Source organism: Neolamprologus brichardi, chromosome 7 (genome assembly GCF_056152115.1).
Source record: "Neolamprologus brichardi isolate AB-2024 chromosome 7, ASM5615211v1, whole genome shotgun sequence".
In the NCBI taxonomy this organism is placed as follows: domain Eukaryota; kingdom Metazoa; phylum Chordata; class Actinopteri; order Cichliformes; family Cichlidae; genus Neolamprologus; species Neolamprologus brichardi.
Window position 1 is genome coordinate 36,454,155 of NC_142110.1, and position 26,459 is coordinate 36,480,613.

General features: G+C 42.2%; 1 protein-coding gene across 4 annotated transcripts in view; it reads left to right on the forward strand.

The window, feature by feature from the left end:
- LOC118453508 (NACHT, LRR and PYD domains-containing protein 3-like) overlaps positions 1-26,459 on the forward strand; it is a 454,485-nt gene that overhangs the window by 263,705 nt on the left and 164,321 nt on the right. For 2 of the 4 annotated variants that reach the window (XM_087843549.1, XM_087843548.1), the window contains exons 9-10: positions 6,978-7,024; positions 7,173-8,079. The exons of the other annotated variants lie outside the window; for them this stretch is intronic. In XM_087843549.1, the coding sequence (XP_087699675.1) occupies positions 6,978-7,024; positions 7,173-7,705 (580 nt within the window). In that variant the 3' untranslated portion in view covers positions 7,706-8,079. Of the gene's footprint in view, positions 1-6,977; positions 7,025-7,172; positions 8,080-26,459 lie in introns of those variants that run through there. 4 annotated transcript variants of the gene reach the window in all.

The following is a 26,459-nucleotide window of genomic DNA, read 5'->3' on the forward strand; positions in this document are numbered from 1 at the left end:
GACGCGCCAATTTCCGGGGGCGAGGTCACTGAGGCAGTTAAACAACTCCTTGGTGGCAGAGCCCCTGGTGTTGATGAGGTCCGCCCCGAGTTCCTGAAGGCTCTGGACGTTGTAGGGCTGTCCTGGTTGACACGCCTCTGCAATGTTGCGTGGAGATCAGGGGCAGTACCCGTGGATTGGCAGACCGAGGTGGTGGTGGTCCCCATCTTTAAGAAGGGGGACCGGAGGGTGTGTTCCAACTACAGGGGGATCACACTCCTCAGCCTCCCCGGGAAAGTCTATGCCAGGGTGCTGGAAAGGAGAGTTCGTCCGCTAGTCGAACCTCGGATGCAGGAGGAACAATGCGGTTTTCGTCCTGGTCGCGGAACACTGGACCAGCTCTTTATCCTCTCGAGGATACTTGAGGGTGCATGGGAGGTTGCCCAACCAGTCTACATGTGTTTTGTGGACTTGGAGAAGGCATTCGACCGTGTCCCTCGGGGTGTCCTGTGGGAGGTGTTGCGGGAGTATGGGGTGTCTGGCCCATTGCTACGGGCCATTCGATCCCTATACAACTGTTGCAAGAGCTTGGTTCGCATTGCCAGCAATAAGTCGGACTCGTTCCCGGTGGGTGATGGGCTCCGCCAGGGCTGCCCTTTGTCACCGGTTCTGTTCATAATTTTTATGGACAGGATTTCTAGGCGCAGCCAAGTGGCGGAGGGCTTTCGCTTTGGTGGCCTCAGAATCTCATCTCTGATCTTTGCGGATGATGTGGTTCTGTTGGCTTCATCGGGTGAGGGCCTCCAGATCGCACTGGAGCGGTTCGCAGCCGAGTGTGAAGCAGCGGGAATGAGGATCAGCACCTCCAAATCTGAGGCCATGGTTCTCAGCCGGAAAAGGGTGGAGTGCCCACTCCGGGTCGGGGATGAGTTCCTGCCCCAAGTGGAGGAGTTCAAGTATCTCGGGGTCTTGTGCACGAGTGATGGGAGAAGGGAGCCGGAGATCGACAGACGGATTGGGGCTGCAGCTGCAGTAATGCAGACGCTGCACCGGTCCGTCGTGGTGAAGCGGGAGCTGAGTGTAAAAGCGAAGCTCTCAATTTACCGGTCGATCTACGTCCCTACCCTCACCTATGGCCACGAGCTGTGGGTAGTGACCGAAAGGACGAGATCGCGGATACAAGCGGCGGAAATGAGCTTCCTCCGAAGGGTGGCTGGACTCTCCCTTAGAGATAGGGTGAGAAGTTCGACCATCCGGGAGGGGCTCAGAGTAGAGCCGCTGCTGCTCCACATCGAAAGGAGCCAGCTGAGGTGGTTTGGGCATCTGACAAGGATGCCCCCTGGGCGCCTCCTGGGTGAGGTGTTCCAGGCATGTCCCACCGGGAGGAGGCCCCGGGGCAGACCCAGGACACGCTGGAGAGATTATATCTCTCGGCTGGCCTGGGAACGCCTTGGTGTTCCCCCAGACGAGCTGGAGGAGGTGGCTGGGGAGAGGGAGGTCTGGGCCTCTTTGCTTAGGCTGCTGCCCCCACGACCCGGCCCCGGATAAAGCGGATGAAGATGGATGGATGGATTGCTGAAGCCCAAAATGCCATGACACTTGAACCCAGTTGATGTTCCAGCAGTCACCGTGTCTGTCTCTGCTGCGAAGGATCCTCGTATATCTGTGACCTCGTCTGGTGTCTGTTCCTTTCTCTGTAAGAGACAGAAAACCAAAACACCTCTCTTCCTAGCTCTAACAATCTAATGTTGCTGTCTACTGATCTTTTGGTGGTTCAGAATTGGTTTAGAACATTCAGAATGTCCCAAGGACTTATCCTAATTTAGTTAATGTGTGTGTAAGCGTGTTTGCATTTCGCTCGCTGCACTGGCATTTCCTACACTTTATCAGTCCGGACTATCGCCGAACGAAGCTTATGACCTTCAAAAGACCGAGTGCCAACTCATTATAAGCACATTTGCAAGGTATGTATGAAAATGATTAAAACCACTCATTCTAATAAAAGACATCAAAAACAAATTAGCCATTTCTAATTCTAACATGTGTCAATTCAACGGAGCTAGAAAATTAAAAGAAAAGGTTAGTGACCTCATATCTTAGAAAGTATCAGACTTTCTCCTATCCAGTGTCGTTGCTCCAGTCTTGTCATCCTGTGTTAGGGAATGAAACCAATTTAATTGTCATGTTAGATCTGTTCAACTCCTGGCTCCGCCCAGAGCCTGCGTCTTCACAATTGTCTACAAACAAAACCTGTATTAATATGAACTTCACTTCAACATGAACTTGTTGACTACTTTTGACACCTGTAAATAGAAGATTAACATGAGGTTATAACAATCACTGTAATACAAATGTTAATGTAATGTCAATAGCTTCAATAAATGTTCAATGCAATGCTTGTTATATGATTCTGATGTAACAATAATGCTGATTCTAAAATAACAGTAAAACACCCCCTTTTGGTGGCGAGAAACTGTTGGTGTGGTCAAGTGGGTGCTGTAAAAACAAAAGCTCAGGACAGAACAGTTATCAGTCATGTACTTCACACAAAATTAGCATATATTGAATTTCCTATTGATCCTCTGAGTGTAATGGTACATTTTAATTTTAGTTTATCAAAGCTAAACACAATAATTTTTCTTTATTTTGCTCTTGTTCTTGTGCAGCACCACATCTCAGCACATGCCCCTGTCGGTTCTATCCTACTTTTCTAAATTATTGGCTATTTCAATAGAGAACCTAAATGACATGGACCAGTGTTTGTCATTACATAACTCTATTTTGAATGTGACAAGTCTATCATTCCCCTGTTATTCATAGACATCAATAGAGTTTTTTGGCTTTTTTTCTCTTTTCTCTATAAAAGTTAATTGACTCTTTACAGTGGCCTGCTATGGTTAATAATAACATGTTCAGTCATGAGTGAAATCAAAGCTTTTCTTCACTTTAGCATTTAACATTCCCAACAATATAATGTGATACATTAATCGAAACACAGCTAATAAAACACAATTTTCTTAATGCAAACATCAGTAACTCAAAATTAGCAACCAAAGGGTTAAGTCTGCAGTTCACACTCATGTGAAGCTACAGCCTCCCCCTTTAGTCTCTGTCATCCTTCTGTTCCTGCAAAAACAAAACAAAGCAAGACAAAACATCCACCCTTCTTTTACAGGCTGGGTGAATTGTTTGTGGACATTTACTAATCCTAAAGTCGGTACCGTTTTTGTCTCAGTATCAAGTCAGTTAAAACTTTTAGTCGTCAGTCCATCACAGTCCAGTCACATGCATACATTCACACACATTCATACCAGATATTGCTGATAATGGAGTCTCACGCGGAACCTATTCGAGCCTCCATCACCAGCAAGCTGACATCATCATTTTAAAGGAAAAACAGTTCCTTGTTTTTTTTGGACTGGATTGACTCGCTGCAATCCTTTTAGGCTCAGGACTTCTCATGTGATCAATGTCCCATATAAGTGAATTTCTCCAGAGGCCATTATAATTATGGAGAAAAATACTTTGCGACTGTTTCTAGTATTCATGTTTTATAGCGCTTTAAAGTTCAATCTCTCAGGCCTGGATTAAAGAGCTGATTTATTAAATCAGGAACTCACAAAATACCAAAATATCACCACCGGTGGATCACTCCTCTAGGATGTTCTTATTTCAGTGCACTGTAAAAAAAAAAAGCAAAAACAAACGTAACCAATAAAATACTCATATAATAACAAATACTGGGGCCCGTTAGAAACATGTCCAAGCATAAAACCATCTTTCTCTCTCTTAGAGAAAGAAAACAATCCAAACCTCACTGATAAAATCAACCTAATGTTAAGCAAAACCCAAAAATCAACCAAAACTTCACCAGAAAGTTTTTCTCCCTCCTGGGACAATATTGTGTAGGAATACAGGTACCGTAACTTCTTTTTGCACTGACAAAAACATGTTGGACTTATTTGATTCAATAGTGGACACTTTTTGCACACAAATGTTTTGCTTTGGTAGAAACTTAAACAACTGAGTTAAATCAACACAACCTTTTCATATTCAGTAAACCTGTGCATTTTGTGTTTATAAAACACGATTAAAACATGTTCAGATGGAGTAAGTTGAGCTCCTGGAATATTTTAATCCTTCACAATTCTGTCAGTTTATTTCAACACTATTCAATAACTTTTATCCAAATGCTACTTGGTCGCTTAAATACTACATGTTGTCTTCATATTGCATACGGTTCAACAAAGTCTAGATTCTGGTTACCATAAAAATTCAATGGGTCTACAACAACTACCATCCTCCTATCTTTATCCTGGTCGCAGGAGGGCTGGGAAATAACCCTGAAGTGATAGGTTACGAGGCAGGGTGCACCCCGGACAGGTCACCAGTCTCTCACCTAGAAACAAACAACCATTTACACTTACATTCACAGATAATTTAGAATCATCAATTAACCTAGCTCTAACAGCTGCATGACTTTTCACTGTGGCAGGAAACCAGAATACCCAGAGAGAAACCACTGCAAACTAGCCAGACTGTGGACTTGCACCCAGGACCTTCTTACTATGGAGCAACAGCACTCACCAGCATGCCAACAATGCAGGAAATACAGGGAAGCTATGATATCCTGTATTTGAGGCAGAATTATTTTGTGCTTGCCTTTGAGAGGTTAATCCACAATAAATAGCAATAGCATGCATGTGGTGTGTGTGTCGTTGTCTGCCTCTTATAACTCCAATGATTTTTCTGCAGTTTGAAATCTTATGCGGTCTTGTGAATTGTGAGTTCAACAACTAACAACTCTTACTGGATTGTATCGTGTCATCTCAATGAGAACAAATTGAGTTGTTGAATTTCGTACAGATCTTTAAAGCCTGAGGCAATTGTGTTAAATACACGTGAGATGCTTACGTAAAACCAAGGGCTGGCCCCCTTTTCTTTTTTTTTTCTTTTTTGTTTTTCTTTTTTTTCTCAGTGTGTTCCTCCTCAAATTAAATCTCAATCACAAAAATGTGGCGCTCCGAAATAAGGCTCACACCATTAATTCATCATTTTCACTCTGTACCACTGCTCCTTATCAGGCTGTGTGAAGCACAGTAAACAATTCAGGCGAGGCCTTGAGCCATAAACAGACATCACTCACAGACATTGTTTTCATAACCAAACTGCTTTAGACCCTGTCCCCTAAATCTACACAAATGCCCTCTGGGTGTCATGAAATGCATTTAACGAATTAACAATCAATGGCTTCTTGTTGTTGTAACAAATTCTGTATTTGAACGTTTGTGTGCAGCATTTTGCGTATCAGCATAGCATTTGTTAGTAAAGCATTCCTCATTGCATCAGCGTGTGTGTATCACTCTTCATTGCACAATCGTGCGTGTGTGTGTGTGTGTGTGTGTGTGTGTGTGTGTGTGTGTGTGTGTGTGTAGATCACTTCTCAGTCAATCAACGAGTGCATATGTGTTCATATGTGTGTTTCTCTTGAGTCTGAGTCAGTGTATGTAGATGTGTGTGTGTTTGTGTTCATCACCTTCCTGTTCTGGTGTTCTGGGTAAACCACGGCCTGAAGCGTGCCCTGGGGTCCTGCCCTCCTCCTTTTCAGTCCGTTTGCGTCCATTGGTGCTGCTGCCCAAAGTTCTGTCCATACTGGTTCTGGCCCCAATTGAGGCAGTCCTTTTCTCCAGTGTCCTGCATCTTCTCCTTGTCCAGCTCCTCCTTAACTTGACCCTTTTTGCTTCTGTAGCTCCTTCAGGGTTTGCTCCTGCTGTTGGAGCTTCTCGTAAGGTTTGGCAACCTCCTGCTCCAGCAAGCTCCGGCCTGATTTCAAGTCCTGTATCTGGGACTCTAAGCCTGACTGATGGGTTCGATTAGCAGCCAGCTCCTCCTGAGCCATGCTCAGTTTCTGCTCTGATGCCTTGAGCTCTTACTGAGGGCAGAAACCTCAGTCTTTTTTGTACACGTCAGATTGAAGTTTATTGATGTTTTCCTTGCTTTGCTCCACGGCCTTCTGCAGCTCTGCTGTTCGGCTCTTCTCAGAGGTCAGCTCCTGGCTGAGCCCCGACACCTGTGCCTTCAGCTTATGTTCTTCTGCTGCTTTTGTCCAAGGAGGACACCTACTCTGTGCCTGGTTAAGTATAAGAGCCCTTTGTTAGGGGGACCGCTGGACTCTTAGCACCAGCTTTGGGGTCACAGGGTCACATCTGGAACACACATACATATACGCGCACACACATACCTACACTATGCACAGACTGGTGCTCTTTGTTCATACCTGTGTAAGACGTCATATGTTAATGAACTTATGCATATTCATGTAACCTCAATAAAGAGCAGTGTTACGAGGGAGCAGACGAGAGCGACTGAGGTCAAGTGAAGGAACGGCGCTGTCACAGTTCTCGCCTTCATGAAATGTCTGGTTCCAGCGGTGGGTCTGTGCTAGACGACCCATCACCAGCTTTTTCCAGCTTTTTCCACTGGTTACCAGTACGTCGTAAAATCCACTTCCAGATCTTGTTGTTTGTCTTTAAATGTCTGAATGGATTGGATCCATCTTATCTCCCTTTAACAAAATAATCCAAGTCGAGCCCTCAGGTCTGCAGATAAGTAGCTTCTGACCAGAACTAGACGTAAAAACAGAGGTGAGCTTTATCGATCGCTGCAGCCAAACTCTGGAACAGTCGCCCTTCACATCAGGTCGTCACCAACACTCGACATTTTTAAAACCCGGTTGGAAACACATTTGTACTCTGTAGCTTTCAATTCTGACGAGTCTTTATAGTAATTACTGTGTATGTTTCCTATTTTATCTCTACTCTGTGCAGCACTTTGGCTCAACCTGTTTTTAAATGTGCTGATAAATAAATGTAGATTTCTTTGAATAAAACAGTGGAGCCGAGCTTTGAGCTCAGTGTGTAACAGTGTGTGTATGAGAGCCATGTAATGTCCATGTGTGCATGCTGACTGTGCTGCTCTGACCCCCCTCCTCCTTTCAGGGTGGAGCCTGCTGGAGTCCGATGGTTGACACCAGGTCTGAGGAAGTGTAAGTGTGTTTTTAATGGGATTCATGAAAACAAAGCAGCACACATTCAACCATCTTCATCATGTCAGGAGTCATCATCAAAGTGTCAATCAATGAACAGATGATGGATCAATAACTGCAGCTGGATTGTGTTTGTTCTCTCCATCAGATTCCTGTCAACTCACAATCGACACAAACACAGTGAACACAAAGCTCCAACTGTCTGACAACAACAGGAAGGTAACACATGTGGAGGAGGTTCAGTCATATCCTGATCATCCAGACAGATTTGATGTTTGGGAACAGCTGCTGTGTAGAAATGGTCTGACTGGTCGCTGTTACTGGGAGGTCGAGTGGAGAGGAGACGTTTATATATCAGTGAGTTACAGAAGAATCAGTAGGAAAGGAGGCAGTTATGACTGTGTGTTTGGAGGAAATGATCAGTCCTGGAGTCTGATCTGCTCTGATGATGGTCCTCGTTCTGTCTGTCACAATAACAGACAAACATCCATCTCCTCCTCCTCCTCCACTGTCTCTAACAGAGCAGCAGTGTATGTGGACTGTCCTGCTGGCACTCTGTCCTTCTACAGAGTCTCCTCTGACACTCTGATCCACCTCCACACCTTCAAAACCACATTCACTGAACCTCTTTATCCTGGGTTTATGTTATGGTCTCCTGGTGCCTCAGTGTCCCTGTGCTGAGTGGGGTGTAAAGAGTGTCTCCTGTTACAGAAACACTCTGACTGTTGAACAGATAGTTCAGTCTGTACATGTCTGTCTCTTTCACTCACAAACACGTTTTCAGATTCATGGATTCAATCAGTTGATGTTTGAAACTCTTCTAAATGATTCCTTGTTAAATTCTTCCTCTTCGGTCACAAACAAACAGGAAGTGATGTCACATGTGTTCCTGTCCACACAGCAGAATGAGTCTATTGCTGACAGTGATGTACAAACAGAGTGAGCATTTCTGAGGCCCAAAATAAACTGAGTAGTTCACTGAATGAACAATGGACTGTGAGCTCAGTTCCTTCATCATTAGTATGGATTATATATGTATATGTATTATATTAGTATCATATATATCAGGTGCTGCTGGTTTCAGTCATTGTGCAAATGTGCTGTTTGTAAGGTTGTAAAGCTGCAGTCAGCTGAGACTGAAGAAGTCACCTGATCAGTGAGCAAACGTTTCTGAAAACGTCCAGATGAACAGAATCAACCTTTTGGGATCAGCCAGCAATGCAGCATCATTGTTGTTCAGGTTCAGAGGTTTGCAGGAATGAACTGATGACCAGAAACAGCTGCAAAGTCCAATAAAATACCAGCTGGAGTTCAGCTGCATTTGAAGAAGTCAAGGAAAAGTAAGGATGGCAAAGGGCGATGTTTTCTTCCAAAGAACTGAAAACATGGTCGACGCCTCATTAGAAGAATAATCTGGACATTTGTGAGGAACTCTAACCAAGAAAGCAACACAAGAAAGCAACGTCAAACAGATCCAACAGACAGTTTCCATGACTGGAAGTGTTCAGTGTAAAAATGCTACATTGCATTATTGCATCCTCTCACCACAGGAGGTGCTGTTGGCACCACTGATTGCTGATCAGCTGTTCTCTGATGATCTGATTGATACTGTGAATAACGGGACTCACTGAACTCTGTGACACAGTGAAGATTACAGAGTTTAACTTCAACACCTGACTGACGTCACACAGACAGAAGGATGAACCAGTGAGGCACAGAACACAGTTACTGGAGGTACTGGATCAGTTCCATGTGAACCTCTGATGGAGAAGCTGCTGACCCAGAGAAACATCAGGACATGAGAGGCAGCTGCACTTATCTAACAACATGTAGCAGAGCTGATCTATGTTAGAGGATCTATCACAGCAGCTGAAGCCAAAGTCCAACACTGGATACCAGCTGAGCCTGTGCTGAGTGTAGTGTTACAGGAAAAGGGCAGAAACACTGACACTGGTAGCTCACAGTGATGCTGACTGGGGCACAGAGCTGAATGATGCAGCATCAGGACACTGTTTCAGTCTGACTGACAGAGAAACCTGTAGCTGTATCTACATGTGAGGCAGAGGCTACACAAGCAGCTTTCTATGTTTCACAGTGACTGAGATCTTCAGTGGGGGTGGACATGCTCCTGTACAGACCTCTGAGGAGAACCAAGGTGCAGTCAGAGTCCAGTCTGTCCTCACAGATGTGAACATGTGGTTTCATCAGGTCTGCTGTCAGCTAGCAGGCTCACATCAGAATCACTGTTCCTGAAAAACACAGTCTGTGTGACATCATCAGTCAGCTGATCGTCCCAGATCTGAATGGTTTCTGTCTCTACTGAGGAAGTCAGAGAATATCACTGAGGTGTGGATCAGGTCTGAGTGAGCTGTGGAGGGACAGCTTTAAACAGTCCACAGGTCTCACGTCCTGCTCAGTCTGGTAGCAGATACCTCGTATTGTTCCAGATGTGCTGACAGCAGCAGCAGCACAGCTGTGTGATACGATGAATCTCAGTTATTGATCCAACACACAGTAAATACAAAGATCAGGATTTCTGAGAGTAATCATTATGAGTCTGAACACATGATCACTGAATGTTAGTCTCCACAATAATAAGCTAACACAACCAAACACAGCTTTCAGCTCTTATTTTGAAACTGGCTTATTTAGAGAGCTGTGATGTGAGTGTGCCTGGCTCTGAGGCACTTGGGTCAGCCTCTGTTGTTTAGAAGTGTTACAGACTGTGAATGACACAGACCTGTCAGTTTTCATGTTTGTCTGTAACACAGCTCAGGGGCTCCATGCTGAACGCATCCATCCAGTGTTATTGATCCAGGACTAATACCAGCATTGGGATCAATACTACAATACACAATCACATGTGTCCACATGATGTATTTGACCAGCTTTATTCATTAATGATCAATCAACTTATTTACTGCATCTGAGTCCAGCTTCATTTAAATGATCAACCCATGAAAATGACATCAGTCCTACAGAAGCACTTAATGCTAACAGGAAGTCATTGATTAAGGTGGAATAACACAGAGACACAACCACTCACAGTTAACCTGACCCCACTAACTGCATGTGTTGGGACTGTGGGAGGAAGCCGGAGTACCGGAGAGGACGCACACAAACACGGGAGAACATGAAGCTCAGCACTGAAACAAAGATGGTGGATTTGACCTCAGGACCAGGCGGGGTTACGGGGGTCATGACCCCCCCCCCCCCCCCCCCCCCCCAATAATCAGATCCAGCTACACTGAAACTGGCAATTTCATTTACTTTTACTGTTTTTTAAAGCTATTAAGCTGCTTTGTGGCTCACTTAATACTAAACTAAGATACTTTCAGTGTGAATCATTTGCAGGAACACAGGCAGGATTTAAAGTGCAGAACTTTACAGTCTCTGTCTCAAAGTTGGTCTAAACATGCTAACAGCTCTTTGTTTTTTTCAGTTTTCACTGGTTTGATGTAATAAAATAAATTTTAAAGAAGCAGACAAGTTTTGTTATTTTATTTCTATAATTTCATAAATCGTGGTGTGGATCTAAGTCAACATTCAAAATAAATAAGATAATGCAGCACTTTTGATGTTTGCCTTTTTATTTTCCCAGCAGTACTCAGGTTGGTGTTCGGCTACATTTACATAACAGATGTTAATGTGTTCAGCAGCTGGACACTCATCTGAGGAAGGAACATTGGACAGGTGCTCAGTGCACAACTGCATTACAAACTTTATGTAAGACCCTGTGTTTTATTGTATTTATATATTTGTAACATTTTACTTAAACACTTTTGGGAAGGATAAAAATATTTTCAGGAGGAAGTTTTTCCTTCTGTCCAACTGCAGTACACGCAATACTGCGTCTCCCCCCATTATCACTGCACACTTCCTCAGGCTGGTGATGACCGCCCCCTGGTGTCACAGTGTTGACTGTGACGTCATGCAAAGTGAAACATAAACAGCGTGTGTTAACAAAAAAAATCATGTGTCCATTCTCATGTTTGCATCATGTTTCTGTAAAATCATCAGCTGTTTCTGAACCTTCTTCATTGTTTGACTCATTCCAACAGCTGTGAGCTGTGATGGAGTCAGAGCAGCTTCATCACTGATGTTCAGGTGAAGCTGAGTTTAATAAACTGTAGAAATGATCAGGATTCAGGTTGGATGTGTAAAATAGTTGTGTGTGAGATCGCAGTGCTTCATATGTGTGTGTGGGCTGAAGCACACACGTGTGAGTCCTCAGAGGTTTCACACACATCACTGCACACATTTATAATCCTAGTTTAAGCTTGTGGATCATATTGGACACATCAGCAGCTCTTTGGAGACAAAGAGGTCATTTGAGATTTAAGATGAGTCATTGTTTTTCTATCCATGGTAGCTTCCACTACTGAGGCTCGGGAACAATGAAGAGGATCATTAAGAGGAAGCATCAGCTCTGTCTCATCTAACTACACAGTATTATAATCATGCACTTATGTCTCAAACTAAGACAAACTAAGACAAAATGAGTTATGTGAGTCTTTAGATTATCAGTAAATTCTGGTGATAGTTTGACGCTCAGTGGAGCCATTTTTGGTTTGTGATGAGTGTTTTGTGATGGTCAGCTTCTGGTTTGTGAATTGCTCTTTGTAATTTAGAAGGTCATGCAGAAATGTGCGCGCCCTTATCTGAGAGGACATGGAGAGAGTGTCGCAGACTCGAGGTGAGAAGATAAACCTCGGAGCTGGACGGCCTGCACGTTACCTATGTGCATCTTTTCAATGACATCAAGTGAACCCATAATAAGCATTTCTATGTCTTAGACATCATATCCATTCCTAATGAGAGATTATTTTTAAATGAGGGAAACCTGGTCTAACAACACGCTTACAACAGAGCTAAAGGTTCATCACATGTGAGACTCTGATAAGAACTGAAACACTGAGACAAAACTATTTATAAACACTAATTTATTCCAGTTTAGTTTACAATGGTTTTTAAAGTAATGTGGAACGATTCATGTTCACGAGCTGTTACAAACACAACTATTTATTTGTCTTTATATGGTTGGACTACAAGGCTCATGTTGAGGGTCTTGGAATAATGTGTGAATAACAGCAAGAAATTATCGTTTTGCCATTTTACCAAAGTGGAATAACATCACCACAGCAAAACAAATAATGTTATTGTCTGCAGCTAAAATATATAGTGAACATGGTTTTATAATAATGTGCAAACACAACCTCACTCTGCTATATACGAGGAGCCAACCACAGCTGTCCGGATCTTCATCCACCACCTCCGCCATCTTTGCTCATCATCATTCACTTAAATGCTTAGATTGGTTTAAATCAAACTCCATTACAGGTTCAACTCCATTATATAACAGCTTGTTGACTTTGGATTTGGTGTGCAGATCCACCTTAAAAAATGAGGAAACTAAGAGATTACAAAAAAAGAAGTGGAAGAGTTAAAGAGCTGCAGCAGATTAACAGTTTCTGACAGTCATGTGTTAAGAAATAGGAGGATTAGATGAGCTGAGGGATCCATCTACTGCTCAATGAAGCCTCATCAGAAACAGTCTCAGTGGAAGGATGGCTACTCTTAAGGAAGGACACAGGCAGAAAGACTGGCGTATGTCACACAGGAACTGGACTGAAAATCAGTTGCAAATATTCATCAGTATGTGCAAACATATTATAGGTGTGGAATTCAGGAAAGTACCATCAGAAGTTGATCCACTGTGCAAATGTCTGAGTGGCAGTGGCTTCATTTTTCACTATGAACAAACTGCTAATGCAGTATGCAGCATCACAGGACTTCAGTCATGGATTGGCCTCCCCAGACCTCAACATTACTGAAACATCTTAACAGAGGATGGAAACAAAGGGAACCAACATCCAAGAAAAGAGCTGCTGCTGAATACTTCCTCACAGAAAATACAAACAAGCTTGACTAAGAGACTTCAGGCTGTGCTGAATAATAAAGGTGGACTGACTTCCAGGGTCCTTACTATCATAGCTCAGTTTTTGTCTTATATACTTTCCATTTATATAAGAAAATATATAGAAACGAGGGTGGTTTAAGATGTCTGTAGAGTTTTATTCATTATCTTTAAACAAACAAAGAAAGCACCATCCATTCGTCTCCAGTCTGTATGAAAAACAGGGGAAAGGTCAAATTAAAACTTTGAAATTCCTTTCACAATAAATCCAATCATAAACAAAATAAAAAATAGAAAAGTTTAAACACACTTTTCCATTAAGCTGTCAATAGGAAATGTTCCAGTAAACATGTCTTGTGTTTCTGCTGTTTTCCTTTCATGTGTCCACAGCTGACAGGTAACCCTATTGGAGTCGCCATAGTGATGGGTGGAGTCTCAGCTTCAGTGTGTTGATGGGCACAGCCATCGTTACCACAGCTGACAGGTAACCCTATTGGAGTCGCCATAGTGATGGGTGGAGTCTCAGCTTCAGCGTGTTGATGGGCACAGCCATTGTTACCACAGCTGCTGTTGGGGACCTGGAGTTGGTATACGCCGAGCTGTGAGAGGACAGAGATGGAGACATTTAACTATTTAACAGGAGATACGTTACGACTAATAGACGACTGCTGTTTAAATGATGTCTTTGCAGCCCTTATGCTACATGTTACACAACTTTTCTTCATGCCAACAAGACTGAGGTGCCACATAGTTGACACATACAACTGATTATGATGCATATTTTACTATTGCTATGTTCACATCATCTGCTTGGCTTTATTATTGAAAGCCTGGAGATACTCTGACTTGTGCATGGCTGATGTGAAGTATGATTAGTACTACATGACTTACACCATCAACAACAGAGGCAATGAAAGCTTTGTTGTTAACAGGTTCTAGGTAAAGTCAAATGTCTAATTCTACACTTGTGTTGGGTAAAGTTATTCTCACTGCAGCAGATTTATATCTGTGGTTTCACAGGGCGTGATGTGGAGCTCAGTGCTGAGGTGCAGTTCTCCTTGGAGACCGGCATCCTGGCTGAAAATATTATCATGCTTCCAAAACATGGTACTTTCAGCTTTTATTTTGAAAGAAACCAAACTTGAAAACTAATCCCCTTATTCCTCTTTGTATTTGTTCTTCAGAGGAGTGTCACCTGGACAAACTCAGGGCTATTCTAGAGCCTTTGTTATTATTTGACTCCATATAAATAAAACTGAATTGAATCAAACAAAAACTCCCAAACAGCTAAAACACTTTGCTTTATTCTCTTTTTTGACAAATACGTTGAAGTCCATCCATAACAACACAGCTGAGATCTCCTTTTTAATCAAGTGTTTACATCCTTTGTACAGATCTGTATACAAAACAATCATAGAAGTCTAGTTACACGTAACTATACAAGAACTCGTAAATGAAAGAAACATAAAACACATGATCACAGGTGATAACAAAAAAGAGAAAGAATTCATGTGTTAGTGATGTTTTTTCAGCCTAATGGCTCATGTTGGAGAAACAAACTGAGGTACGTGGAAAGTTCACATACACAAGTGGGCGTGAGCGCACACACAGAGAGAAAAACACAACTGAACCATGTGGTGTGTTTGCTGTTTCTGCTTTCATCATTTCTGCTGCTTTGTCAGGCTGGGGGCATCTCAGTGACGTGGTTGAAGTATGACGAGTCTGCCCTGATTCAGTCCATCGAGACAAAGGGGAAAGAAAGCTGTTGTTAACAAACTCTATGGTGATGTGGCATTTAGCTCTGATTCTACGCTCTGCTGAATCCTTTGAACCTGTTCTGATCAGTAAAGCTCTACGTGCTGCAGCAGATTGACCTCATCTGTGTTCACAGGTGTGGACCTCAGCGCTGAGGTGCAGGAGAGTTTCATTCAGTTCTCCCTGCAAACCAGCATCCAGCCTGGAAATACTGTCATCTTTCCCAGAAATGGTGCTCTTATCTCAGAGAAGAAGTTTGATGTAAATAACTGCAATCAACAGTGATGTTCTGCACAGATCACTTTTCCATTTTCCTCTCTAGATGAGTCCCAGCTGCCTGACCTTGTGTCCAGGTGATCGTCTCACTGAGGAGCTTTTGTTCTGAAAATCTCACGTCCATCACCTGTTTCCTTTTTACTTTACTATCTCTGCTCTTTCTTTATTAACAATGCTCATAATATCACAAAATTAGATTCATCACTTGCATGTTTTTATCCACCTGCTGTTATAACCAAATAAAAAGGATGAAAAGCCTAAAATCCTTTGATTTATTACATTTTGAAACAAATATGAGTGCATCCCAAACAGCACAGCTGAGACCTTTGTTTTAATCAAGCCTTTGTATCTACACACTGTAAAGATTCATATACAAAAAATAATAGAATTAAATAAATATAAAATATAAGATGACCAAAAAAATGCACCCATGTTGTGAATTTGCATCTAAAAACATGCATGTTTCCCTTTGTACAGGCAGATTTACAGCAGACAAAGCAACACGGTGATAGACTTTGACTGGTGCAAAAACAAAATACCCACCAAGTCTGAAGTAGATCAGAGGAACTGTTGACAGACAGACTGACAGACATACAGATGGTTGATTCATTAGTGCGATAAAATGTTCTTCTTTAACAGCATCACTTCATGTGTTTGTTTTCCAGGAATAAAGGTCTATTTAAACTGGACATCTCCTCAGCATCACTAGTGGTGTCATGGTTTCAAAGCTGTGCAGAAAGAATCTGAGGGATGATACAGAGGTGACCAACGTTACAAACACATCCAGCTGTGCTGGAAATGTTTGCAGAGCTCCAAACTTTTTGGCTTTCTGTAGAGCAAATATGGAAGAAGTACCTGAGCTAACTTCAATTTAGACGATATGAGGAAAAATGCTGCTTCCCAAAGTTTCCTACAAGTATCCAGTTTATATTTAGAGAAGCGAAGGCTCTTTATCCTGACAACTATTCCCTGGTGGATCCCTGTCCTGTGACAGTAGCAAAGAATGTGTATCAGTGTTTTCAAAGCCACTTCAATAACCAGTTTTTAAAGCTAGCAGATGGACTGAAGTGCCAGTAGCCTCTGTCTGCTGTGTACAGAAGGTTCTCTGATTGAGCACACAGCAGATGCTGCACTACAACAGTAGTAGTAGCAGCAGTTCAGTTTCAGTTTGGCTCAATGCCCTTTTTGACCTGTGAAACAGCAGAAAATGAAACATTTCAACACCCGTTTGTTAGCGTGAGCTATTCTGCTGTTTTTCATCATTTCACAGGTGAAATAAAATCATAGTACATTTACTTCCTGTAGGAGTGATCATGTCCAGCCTGACTGAGACCATGTATTACTTATGAGGAAAGCCAACTTTGAGATTCCTAATCAGTCAGCTTTGGAAAAAACTGTGTGAACAAAGCTTTTCACTCTGAGGATGCTCCATCCTGCACAGATAATAAACCTCTTACATGAAGGGCTTTCAAGCAGTTTTAGACAAATGGGGGTAAAAGAGATGTTAAAAGCTTAAAAGAGAAACAGTTTTCTAAGAACTGTCTGACGTTCACCTCTCACACAGTGGATACAGTCCTGCCGCTGCAGGAATAATCTTTGTGGTTATGAAACTGACCATGTGTTTGCAGAAAATGTCACATGTTCAAAGCCATCCCAGCACCTGGGGTTTGTATACGTGCAGCTGTTGGTGGGGAGATCATTTCACTCTTCTATATAAAGAGTCACCAGGCAGCAGATCTTCATCTGTGATCTCCTCCATCATCATTTCTTCGCTCTTCAGCAGCTATGGCTTCACTTCGCGCCCTACTGGGAGTCGTACTGTGCTCCTTCATGGTTTCTGCTTAATTGGTGCTTGACTGGAGTTTGCTCTAATTTCAAGTGGTTTGCTGTCACAAAGCCAACAGGAAGTCCGGCCATGGTTGAGCCAACTGAAAATGGGTTTGAAGGTGTCGTCCTCATTTCCTCTGAGTGCGAGAGGACAGACAAAGCAAACACCATTTGGACAGCATTAAAATATTTACACTGATGATTAATGTTATGTCTTTGCACCCGTAGCGATACATGTTGGAAAATGGAGACTTTAGCCACCAAGACTGACGTGCCTGGAAACTTCCCTGTGAGTACGCCCACAAAGACAGGAAACAGTTTAACCACCACGGTTAATCCTCCATCATCATCATCCAGTATTTTTCACATCTTTTCTTCTGCTGCTTCCCTTTTTGTCAGTCACGGGGTTTGTGACTGAAATGCGTGTGGTCGATGGGAAGCCTGACGAGTACAGCCTGAATCATTCCATCAACACCGGACAGAGTGAAACCTTTGTTGAAAACAGGTTATATGGTAACGTTGCATTTAGCTGTGTTCAGTAAACTGTGAAGTTACAGCAGCAGATACAAGCAGTGTCTGCATGTACTATTCAGCTTTAGCATTGCCTTCACAACTGGTGGGCAGTCGATTGACCATTGTGGGTCACCTGGACCAAAAATGTCAGGGTTGACTTTTTTCCAGTCTAAACCTGATCCAGAACTAGATGGATTAAAGAAGGGGAAACACTTCTTATTTTAGTAGCTTACACAAGAAAAGAAAAAACTGAGGCAATTACTTCTTACTGACTTCACGGTCCTGGGTTAGTGACCCAGTTTTGAGTTTCTTGTGTCTCAGAGTTTTGTATTTTCTTTGTTTTCTTTGTTGCCCTAGTTTATTCTATAGTCTAGTGTCTTAGTTTGGGTTTCTTGTATTCTGTTTAGTTTTCTGATTATTTAGTAGCTGCCCTCTGTGTCTCCTTGTTGTTGGTCTCTGTGTTTCTTACTTGCTCTGTTTTCTGTTTGGCAATAAAAGCTGCCATTTTTAGTTCAATCCTGTTTCCAGTGACTTTGCGTTTGGGTCCAATTCCGCCCTGCACACAGCTGCATCATGACAACTGATGCAAGACGTTGAATGCAAAGATGCTAAAATCAGTATTAAAGAAACTTTTCCATGTTATAAACTTAACATGTAACCTTTATTCATCTGCATCTTCTCAGGTCAAATACAAAGACTTCATATCTAAAACTGATGATCTATTTAAAAGATCTTGAGGAATTGAATGACCTGACTTTTAAGTTGGAACTCAATAGATACCTTGGGTCAAACAGACTTAAAGCCAAAAAGAAGGAGCCTTTCTTTTGATGTTTAAAGCTCTGCGAGGCTTCAGGGATGTATTGTTACCTTATGTCACTGCCCTGTTTGCCTTGGCAGAGGGTAGTGACATAAGAAATAACAGAATTAATAGTATCATTTTAATTACCCTGTCTCAATTCTTTTAACTCAGTTTCATAAATCAACTTGTTAATATCTGCACTGATGTGTTTACAGACAGCATTTTAAACACGATTTTCAAGGTCGTAGGTTGCTCTAACAGGGCTCAGTGCTGAGTCTTACAGTTTTTAACATTTTCATAAACTAACATCAGCTTAAAAGAGCGGGGCTACATGCTGTGATGTCAGAGTTAGCTGTGTTATTTGATGCTGGCTGGGAGACAGGCGAGGAACGTTCAGCTCCAAGAGCCTGGTTCTGACCAGCCTCCCTTGCTAGCAAGTAAAAGCTGTTCGTCTTGCTTCATTAACAGGCAGTTTCTAAACCAGCGGGTCCTGTGGAAGCGCAGACCCAACAAGCACGGTACCTCTAACAGCTGGTCAGGTTGAGTCCACAGGTGGACATTCAGAGGTTCAGTTGATGATGGTGATGATGAATGAAGCCTTTATTTGTCACTTGCAGTTGCCTGCAGCAAAATGGGACCTTCTCCAACCGTACACAACATCACATTGGGGAGACAGGTCAGAACAGGTAGCATAAGAAAAACAATGAAATGTACAACACAATAAGGCATAAAAAAAGAGACTCTGGTCAGGCTGAGCCCCCGATAGGAGATCGCGGCGCCCTCCGTTTGCGAGGTGCGCCTGCTGCTTGCTGCACAGGGAGGAGAGGGCGGGGCGGCGGGGGAGTCGCCGGCTGGCTGGAGCAGCATCTAATAACCAACTCGCAAAATAAAACAAAATAAAAACAAACCAACAAACACGAAAACACCAGACATCATGATACAGACTTATCATTTGCACAGATGTTTGTTTGAATCAGAATACTTTATTATTAATAATAATAATAATAATGGATTGCATTTATAAAGCGCTTTAGGATGGCCTATGTGGATTACAGTTGCTCCAAAAAGAAATGGTAAAAATAGTAACAGTAACAGACTAAACTCCAAACAATACATTATGTTACAGATTTTAATATTAATTAGTCGTTGTCAGTTGTTGTTTTGTCCTGTTCTCATTGTATGATGAATTATGATGCTGTTTGGTAGCTGTTTGCATACTATGCATACTCTCTCTCTCTCTTCATATGTGTGTGTGTGTGTTTCTCTGGTGAAATTCAGTATGGTTCCGACAACAGTTTTATGTTAATGTATAATCCTTAATATGTTTTATGTGTGTGTGTGTGTAGGGGGGGCGGGGGGGGGGGGGGGGGGCGCAGAGGGAGTGTTCGCCCAGGGTGCCAAACAGGCTAGGACCGCCACTGTCAAGGACCATATAAACAACAAAGAACAGCTTGGTGCTTTTATAACGTGAGTATTAAGGGTTCCTCGTTCTCAAATAAACATTTAAGAAAGACATTTTACTTTGGGAGTATTAAGCTGTATTTATACAGAGATCCAGATCTCTTTTAAGACCATTCTGTTGAAAGTAAATCACACACACAAGATAAAAACAATAAAAAGCATTCACTCCAAACAACAGTTATACACAATCATGTTAATTTCAGCATTCATAGGTTAAATATTAGATGATAAAACATGTACCGTGCATTGTACCAGAGACTTTCCCTGAGCAAACCTGTATAGTCTGTGGAGGCATTTTTAATTTTAAAGTACTGGGAAAAAAATACTTTACATTTCTTTCTTTATCAAGTTGTTCACAAAGTGATGGCTTTCTAATGTTGCATTGCATTTTATTGTTGAATAAATTAAGCCATGTTTAAACTCTTGTTCAACAGGAATAAAGTCAGTGATTTGGAAACTGAAAGAGCTCATTAATCAGTGGCATCATTAATGAGATCAGTGCATGCACCACAGTCATGATAAAGGTGGAGGCTAACACTTGCAGTATCAGGCAGAGATTGAGTTCATTAAAAAGAGTTACAGTAAAATATGAATGTTTATTTTCACAGTATATGTATTTACATATATAATTACAATAATTATAATTCCCAGTGTTGTGGAAGTTTTCCATTTAAATAAAGCCTGCAGACGAGCGGTAGCTAACACTCTAATCAAACACAAAGAACAGAAAACCAAGCTTGGTGGAGAGCCTGCATGACCGCGGGGCAGACGGCAGAGTCTCCCTGAGCTTAGCATGGCTCTCACTTAAACACCTTCCACAAGAACAAAAGGCAGCACACAGCTGTTTCACACCATAAGTGTCATGGTGCCTGTGCCTCGCTGGTCGACCCTCTATTAGGCAATATGTTTGTGGTTTTCTTTTGCTCCTCCCTCTCCTCCTCTCGCCGCGGCGATGCTCATTGCGAACTCCTCCTGCTGGCCCACACACCTGCTCTCATCACCGCACCGGCCGCCGATCCCAGCTGATTGCTGCACTACTTAAGATGGCGGGTCTACGTTAGTCTGCGCTGGATCGTTGAGCTATCAGCGTCAGTCAGCTTGTGTATCTGCAAACCTGAATCTTTAAAGCTTTTGTGATTATCCCGCTAACCTGACCTCTTGTGTGTAGATCGTTTCTGGAACTGGAGAGGAGTGGTTGTACAAAGAGTGTGGAGCACCTTTTCCCCTAACCCTGTTTCCCCACGAACCCTGGCGACCCGGACCCCTTTTCCCTGCACATTGTATATAGCCACTTGGTGATTGTGCTCACTGTAAATAAACGCACCGTCTTTCGCATAACAGAAAAACCTGGCCTGCGCCTGAGTCCCTTTCAAAATCCTTATCATTAAGGTTCACACTCTCAGAGACGAGACAAAAGATTCTTCCTGTGGAGTTGTCTGCTTCCCCCAACTTCCTTACTACACCCCCACCATTTGTCTTACAGTATGACTGTGAGACATGTTAAAATCCAGTGGCACCAAGGTATCATACAATAGAATAATTTGATTAATACATAAGTAAAAGAAATTCCTTTACACTGTCTACTGTTGAATTGTTATATACAGTGCGGCAGCTGACCTTTGACCTGCGAGCTTCAGACTCATTGCTTGTGTGAAGTAACTAACCCTCCAGACCAAGATCCCTCTCATTAACCCTTTAAGACCTACCATAGAACCAAGTCCGCCAGAGCTTATATTATATGTTTACATGCTGTGGAGCCATTTTTGGGAGCATTTCAAGTTGCTATACATCAATACAACCATTACAGCCCAAATTTTAATGATATGTCTGCATTAAGTGCATAGTAATTACATAAATTGCAAAAAAGTGCAATAAACTACAAAAAAATTGAAAATCGGTTTTGTTTTTTTAACATATATTTCTAGTTAGAGAAATTTAAGAGGCTTATCCCTCAAAACTGTAAATACAAAAAAGTTGCACAAAATAGTTTCCCACCACAGGAAATTTATTTTGAGTGTCTTCATAGTTTTATTTTTGAAATACACCAATTTTTATACACTGCAGGAGAAACGAAAATAAATATTATAATGCAAATTTGCAAAAAAGCAGCATATGCATCAAAATAAACTATTTCCAGCAGTGCAATATGAGTCCTAAGCATCCCAGAAACCACACAGAAAGTCATAAAGTCAAACATAACTTTTAAAAACACCAGTATAGGCTCATGAGGCCCTGATGGTAAAAAAAAAAACTACATTTCCGCAAAAATGACGTCACTTCCAGTTTCGGCCAGGTAATGGCGGACATGCGATAGTTCATGCTGACGTCTATTCCAACTAGGAAGTGTTACGAACAGCTGATCGGATCAGCAAAGCTTCTGGAATATTATGTTTTTGTTGCTGCAAGCGGTTTTTATGCAGTTTTTGCAAAGCTATATGTGGAAGCTGATGGCATAAGATGTAAGTACAACTCGTCCGGTTTCATATGCAAAAAAAAATATTGCTCTAGCTTACGCGGTTGCAGAGCTACTGGGATTTAAAAATAGTTACGCAAAACAGAGCGTGCCCACTCCCACCGGCTTTAAAGGGTTAAAGGGAATATTACGGTCAAGGTAAGTATACAAAGGTAGGTTTAATTATTTTAGAGACAGCCTCTTTGGTCACTTCCCATCATATGGGACCCTTTATTTAGTGACTTACGTTTTGTTTTAGTATTGTAACAGTACATTTATATAACATTTACATTTATCTTATCTGTCTTTTTCGTTGTTGCTGGAGGATGGCCGTGTAGCCCCCAGGAGACCCTGAGACAGCAACCTAGGTCCATCCCCCTTGCATAAATGCCTATATTTAGTCTTTTATTTCTGGCATTTTAAGTGTTATACATATTAAATTGTCCATCTATTGTACTCCTATCCTCGTTATTACTCTAGAAGATTTTTTAGTTGTTTATTTCCTATTTTTCAAATTTTAATTTTGTTTTTATGTGTAACTTTTGATTTTCAAGTTATGTCTTGTTTCTTTTTTGAATTTTTACAGTCATTTATTATCTATTCATTTTCAATCTTTTATTATTTATTGTTATTATTATGTTTTCTTTTTGTTTATTTTTATTTTATTATCCTTTTATTGTCTCATTAGTTTAACGTTATTGTTTGTTTTCATTTAATTTGTAAGGACACATCATCAGTAGTGGACCTTGGAATCATTGGGTGTTTCGGCCATTATCACTAGACACCCTCTTCCAAGGAAGGCCCTCCCAAGGTTGATCACGCCTTGGAGTGTGTCTCTGACTTAATAAAATTACAGTAATTAATTTACGTCTATCTGGGTTTTAATATTTAAAGTTTCAAAGGGCCAATCAGGCCTTGTTGGGTTCAGTCTGACACCAACGAGTATCCGTGACGTTGTAAAATCCTAACGTTATTCATTCCATCTTAATTTTAATAAAACCGTCTAAGATCAAGTATTCCCGTTGTACCGTTAATTGTCGTGCACAGTTAATGAAGTACTTTATTGTTGAGCCCTGTTTGGGTTCATCGAAATCTAACGTATATTCGTGACTTTGCAAATTCCACCTATTAACTTATAATTATCCAAGCTTCTGCAAATTTAAAGTATTATTACTGTTATATAGTTGTTTCTACTTCATTTGTTCTCTATATTTGTTATGTTGCATTCTCACTTACCTGTACTTTATTCTTCAAATGAGGCTTCCTCCTCGATCTGTGTCTGCCACCTGCTCCATATGGTCCATGTGCTCCGCCTGGTAGTGATGTGTGGATCGATCCTGAAATATCGATTCCTCCGATCATTTATGTTCTAGAATCGATTCTCACATTAAAATATTGATATTTTAGTAATTTAGGGTAAATTTGTAGTTTATCATTAACAGGAACACAGTGGAAAGAAACTATAACATTTGGATTGTCTACATTCAAAGGAACTACTTCCACCTTTCATAGTCATGTGCGAAATAGGCTGTATAAATGTCTTGCATGGGTTACAGGGTTTATTTATCGGGTAAAATACGTTAAATGTCGCCGTTATTATTGGAAACAGTGGGGGTGTCCAAATTCAGAGGCTGCTTCCACCTGAGGACCCGGCCTTCGCGGTCTAAAGAAAGCCGGGTAGTACGTCACGAGCTCCCTCGGTGGAGTGAAACTCTGCTGTCTTCTCCTTGCTATCTAAAATATAACAGGGCACTGGCGTAAACTCTCGACCGTCTCACACTTTGTTTAATTAGTTTTCTGTTTGACGTTTATTCAGCTGTGTGAAAACCCCGGAGGAACCCACCCGGGGGATTAATAAAGTTAAATTTAATTTAATCTCAGCCAAACCGATTTACTCACGAATAAATAAAACACTGAAAAAACCAAACAACAACATTTTTAAGTTATCAAAGTGACTTAAATATCATGTTTAACCCGAGTAGTGAAAGACCGCGGGCTTTGAAGACGATGTGTCGGCTCAGATATTTGAAGTTTACAGCTACATTCTCACCTGAAAATATGAGAGAAAGAAGAGTAATATTAAAACTAAGTAGCTGCAGTAGTAGTAGCCATTGTTGTAAACTGGAACTGGCTGGGCCGCGCTATGAATTCTGGGATATGGTTTTTCAATTTTGTTGTAGAAATTCGGGAGAATGGTGGCTCCGGGAGATTTTCGGGAGGGGCACTGAAATTCGGGATTCTCCCGTAAAAATCGGGAGGGTCGGCATGTATGGCTGTGGCAACATCACTAACCTCGTCAAACACCTCAGAGTAAATCATATCACAGAATATGACGAGATTATGTTGAGATGAACTGAAGAGGAGGAGAGGGACAGGTGCTGCTGGGGCGAGACAGACGTCTCTCACAGAGTCCTTTAGTGCTGCAGGCAGGCAACGTGTTCAAATAGCACAACTTCAGATTTTTTATTTCTATATGATGAACTCTGCATTATTAAATAATAAGAACAAGTAATCTGATGTGTGGCTGTTTTTGATACTGATGCTGGCAAGATGGCGCCGGTGTGGCTGCTCGTCTGTCACTGCCAAGTTTGTTCCTGTTTATGTTATTTCTAATTTGTGTCATCCATGAAACAAAGTCTCTGCTGAGGTATGATCGCCAGACACTATTGGACCTCAAACCTGTGGTCCAAAATATTGTGTCCTTTGGAGCTGGTGGGCAGCAACCCCTGCCCCCATTTACATCGGAAACCCCGGGTTACCTGTACCGGGTTCCCACGCTACCTTCCTGGCGATAGCATCATCGTCGCCAGGGTAAACGAAGCGGTCGCCTGGTGAAGCTAAAGGTTTACCTAAAGAATTATTCTGCTGTTTTCCGACCAGTGCGTGGATTCTTGCCAAGGCTGTTTGCGTCTCGGCGTTTTCTGGATCCTGTTGATGCCTGTTTGGTGCCTGTGGTCGGCTTTGATGATGATGCTCCTCGGCCTCGCTGCCCATGCCCTCCCAGGCTAAACCGCCGATGTCAACATTATCGGAACCTGAGATCGCTGCGGCGGGTTTCTGGACCTCCTGAACTCCGAGCGCCAACTCCAGCTCCTGCTAGGATTGGCCTGGTGAACGCCAGATCACTTTTAAACAAAACTTTTATTCTTCGGGACTTCTTCAGTTCCCGTGGTCTGGATTTTCTGTGTGTGACTGAGACGTGGCTGAGTGTTAGTGAGTCCAGTGCTCTATCTGAACTTTTACCTGTGGATTGCTGCTATTTTAACTCGCCACGGACGTCAGGCAGAGGTGGAGGCACAGTGACTGTTTACAAAAAGGATTTTAAATGTAAGCAGTGTTTTCTACAGCCTTCATTCTCCAGCTTTGAACTTACCTCCTTTGAGGTGAGTCGTACAAACCCGGTTTTCTGCGCTGTCATCTATTGCCCCCCGAAATACAATAAGAACTTCATAAACGACTTTTCTGATTTTTTAGCTGGGATTATGCCCAACTATGATAGTGTTCTCATTGTTGGAGATTTTAATATACATGTATGTTGTCCTGATAAGCCACTGGTAAAGGACTTTTTAAGCCTTATCGACTCTTTTAGCCTGGTACAGTCCGTGCCTGGCCCTACACATGAGCACGGACACACACTGGACCTCGTCCTGTCATATGGTCTGCCTGTCACCACCTTGGAGATTTGTGACTGTGCACTCTCAGATCATATGCCTGTGTTATTCAACGTTGGTTTGACATATACCACAGTTAAATCTGGCGCTGCTACTCGGTGCTGTCGGGTTATTAACCCCGCCACTGCCGCGCAGTTTTCTGCTGCTTTTAATCAGCTCGGCAGCCCTTCTGACTTTGTTTCCTCTGACACAGAAGAGCTAAATTCCTGGTTTTATTCTTGCTGTCAAAAAATCATGGACTCTGTGGCTCCTTTAAAAACCAGGCAGCCTAAGGCTAAACCTGAGCCTTGGTTTAATGAGAGCAGTCGTGCTGTTAAGAGGGAATGTCGTCGAGCAGAACGGAGGTGGAAAAAGGATAAACTGCAGGTGTCATTTCAAATTCTCAAAGACTGCTGGCATCGCTACCAGAACACTGTTAAAGAGGCAAAAAGGGAATATTTTGCAAATATTATTTCTTCCAACTGTCATAACCCACGTGTGTTATTTAGGGCCATTGACACTGTTCTTAATACTCCATTGAATGTCTGTTTGGAAGTTTCTCATGAGATTTGCAATGATTTTCTGAACTTTTTTATTGAAAAGGTTGTCACCACCAGGGCTCTTATCACAGCTCCTGACTCTGACCCCTCTGTCTCTGTCCCTTGCGCTGCATTTTTCACTCAGTTTGAGCTTGTGACGCTCTCCACTTTAGAGGATGTGGTTCGCCATATTAAGCCCACAGGTTCCCCACGGGATCCTGTCCCTCCGCAATTCTTTAAAAACAT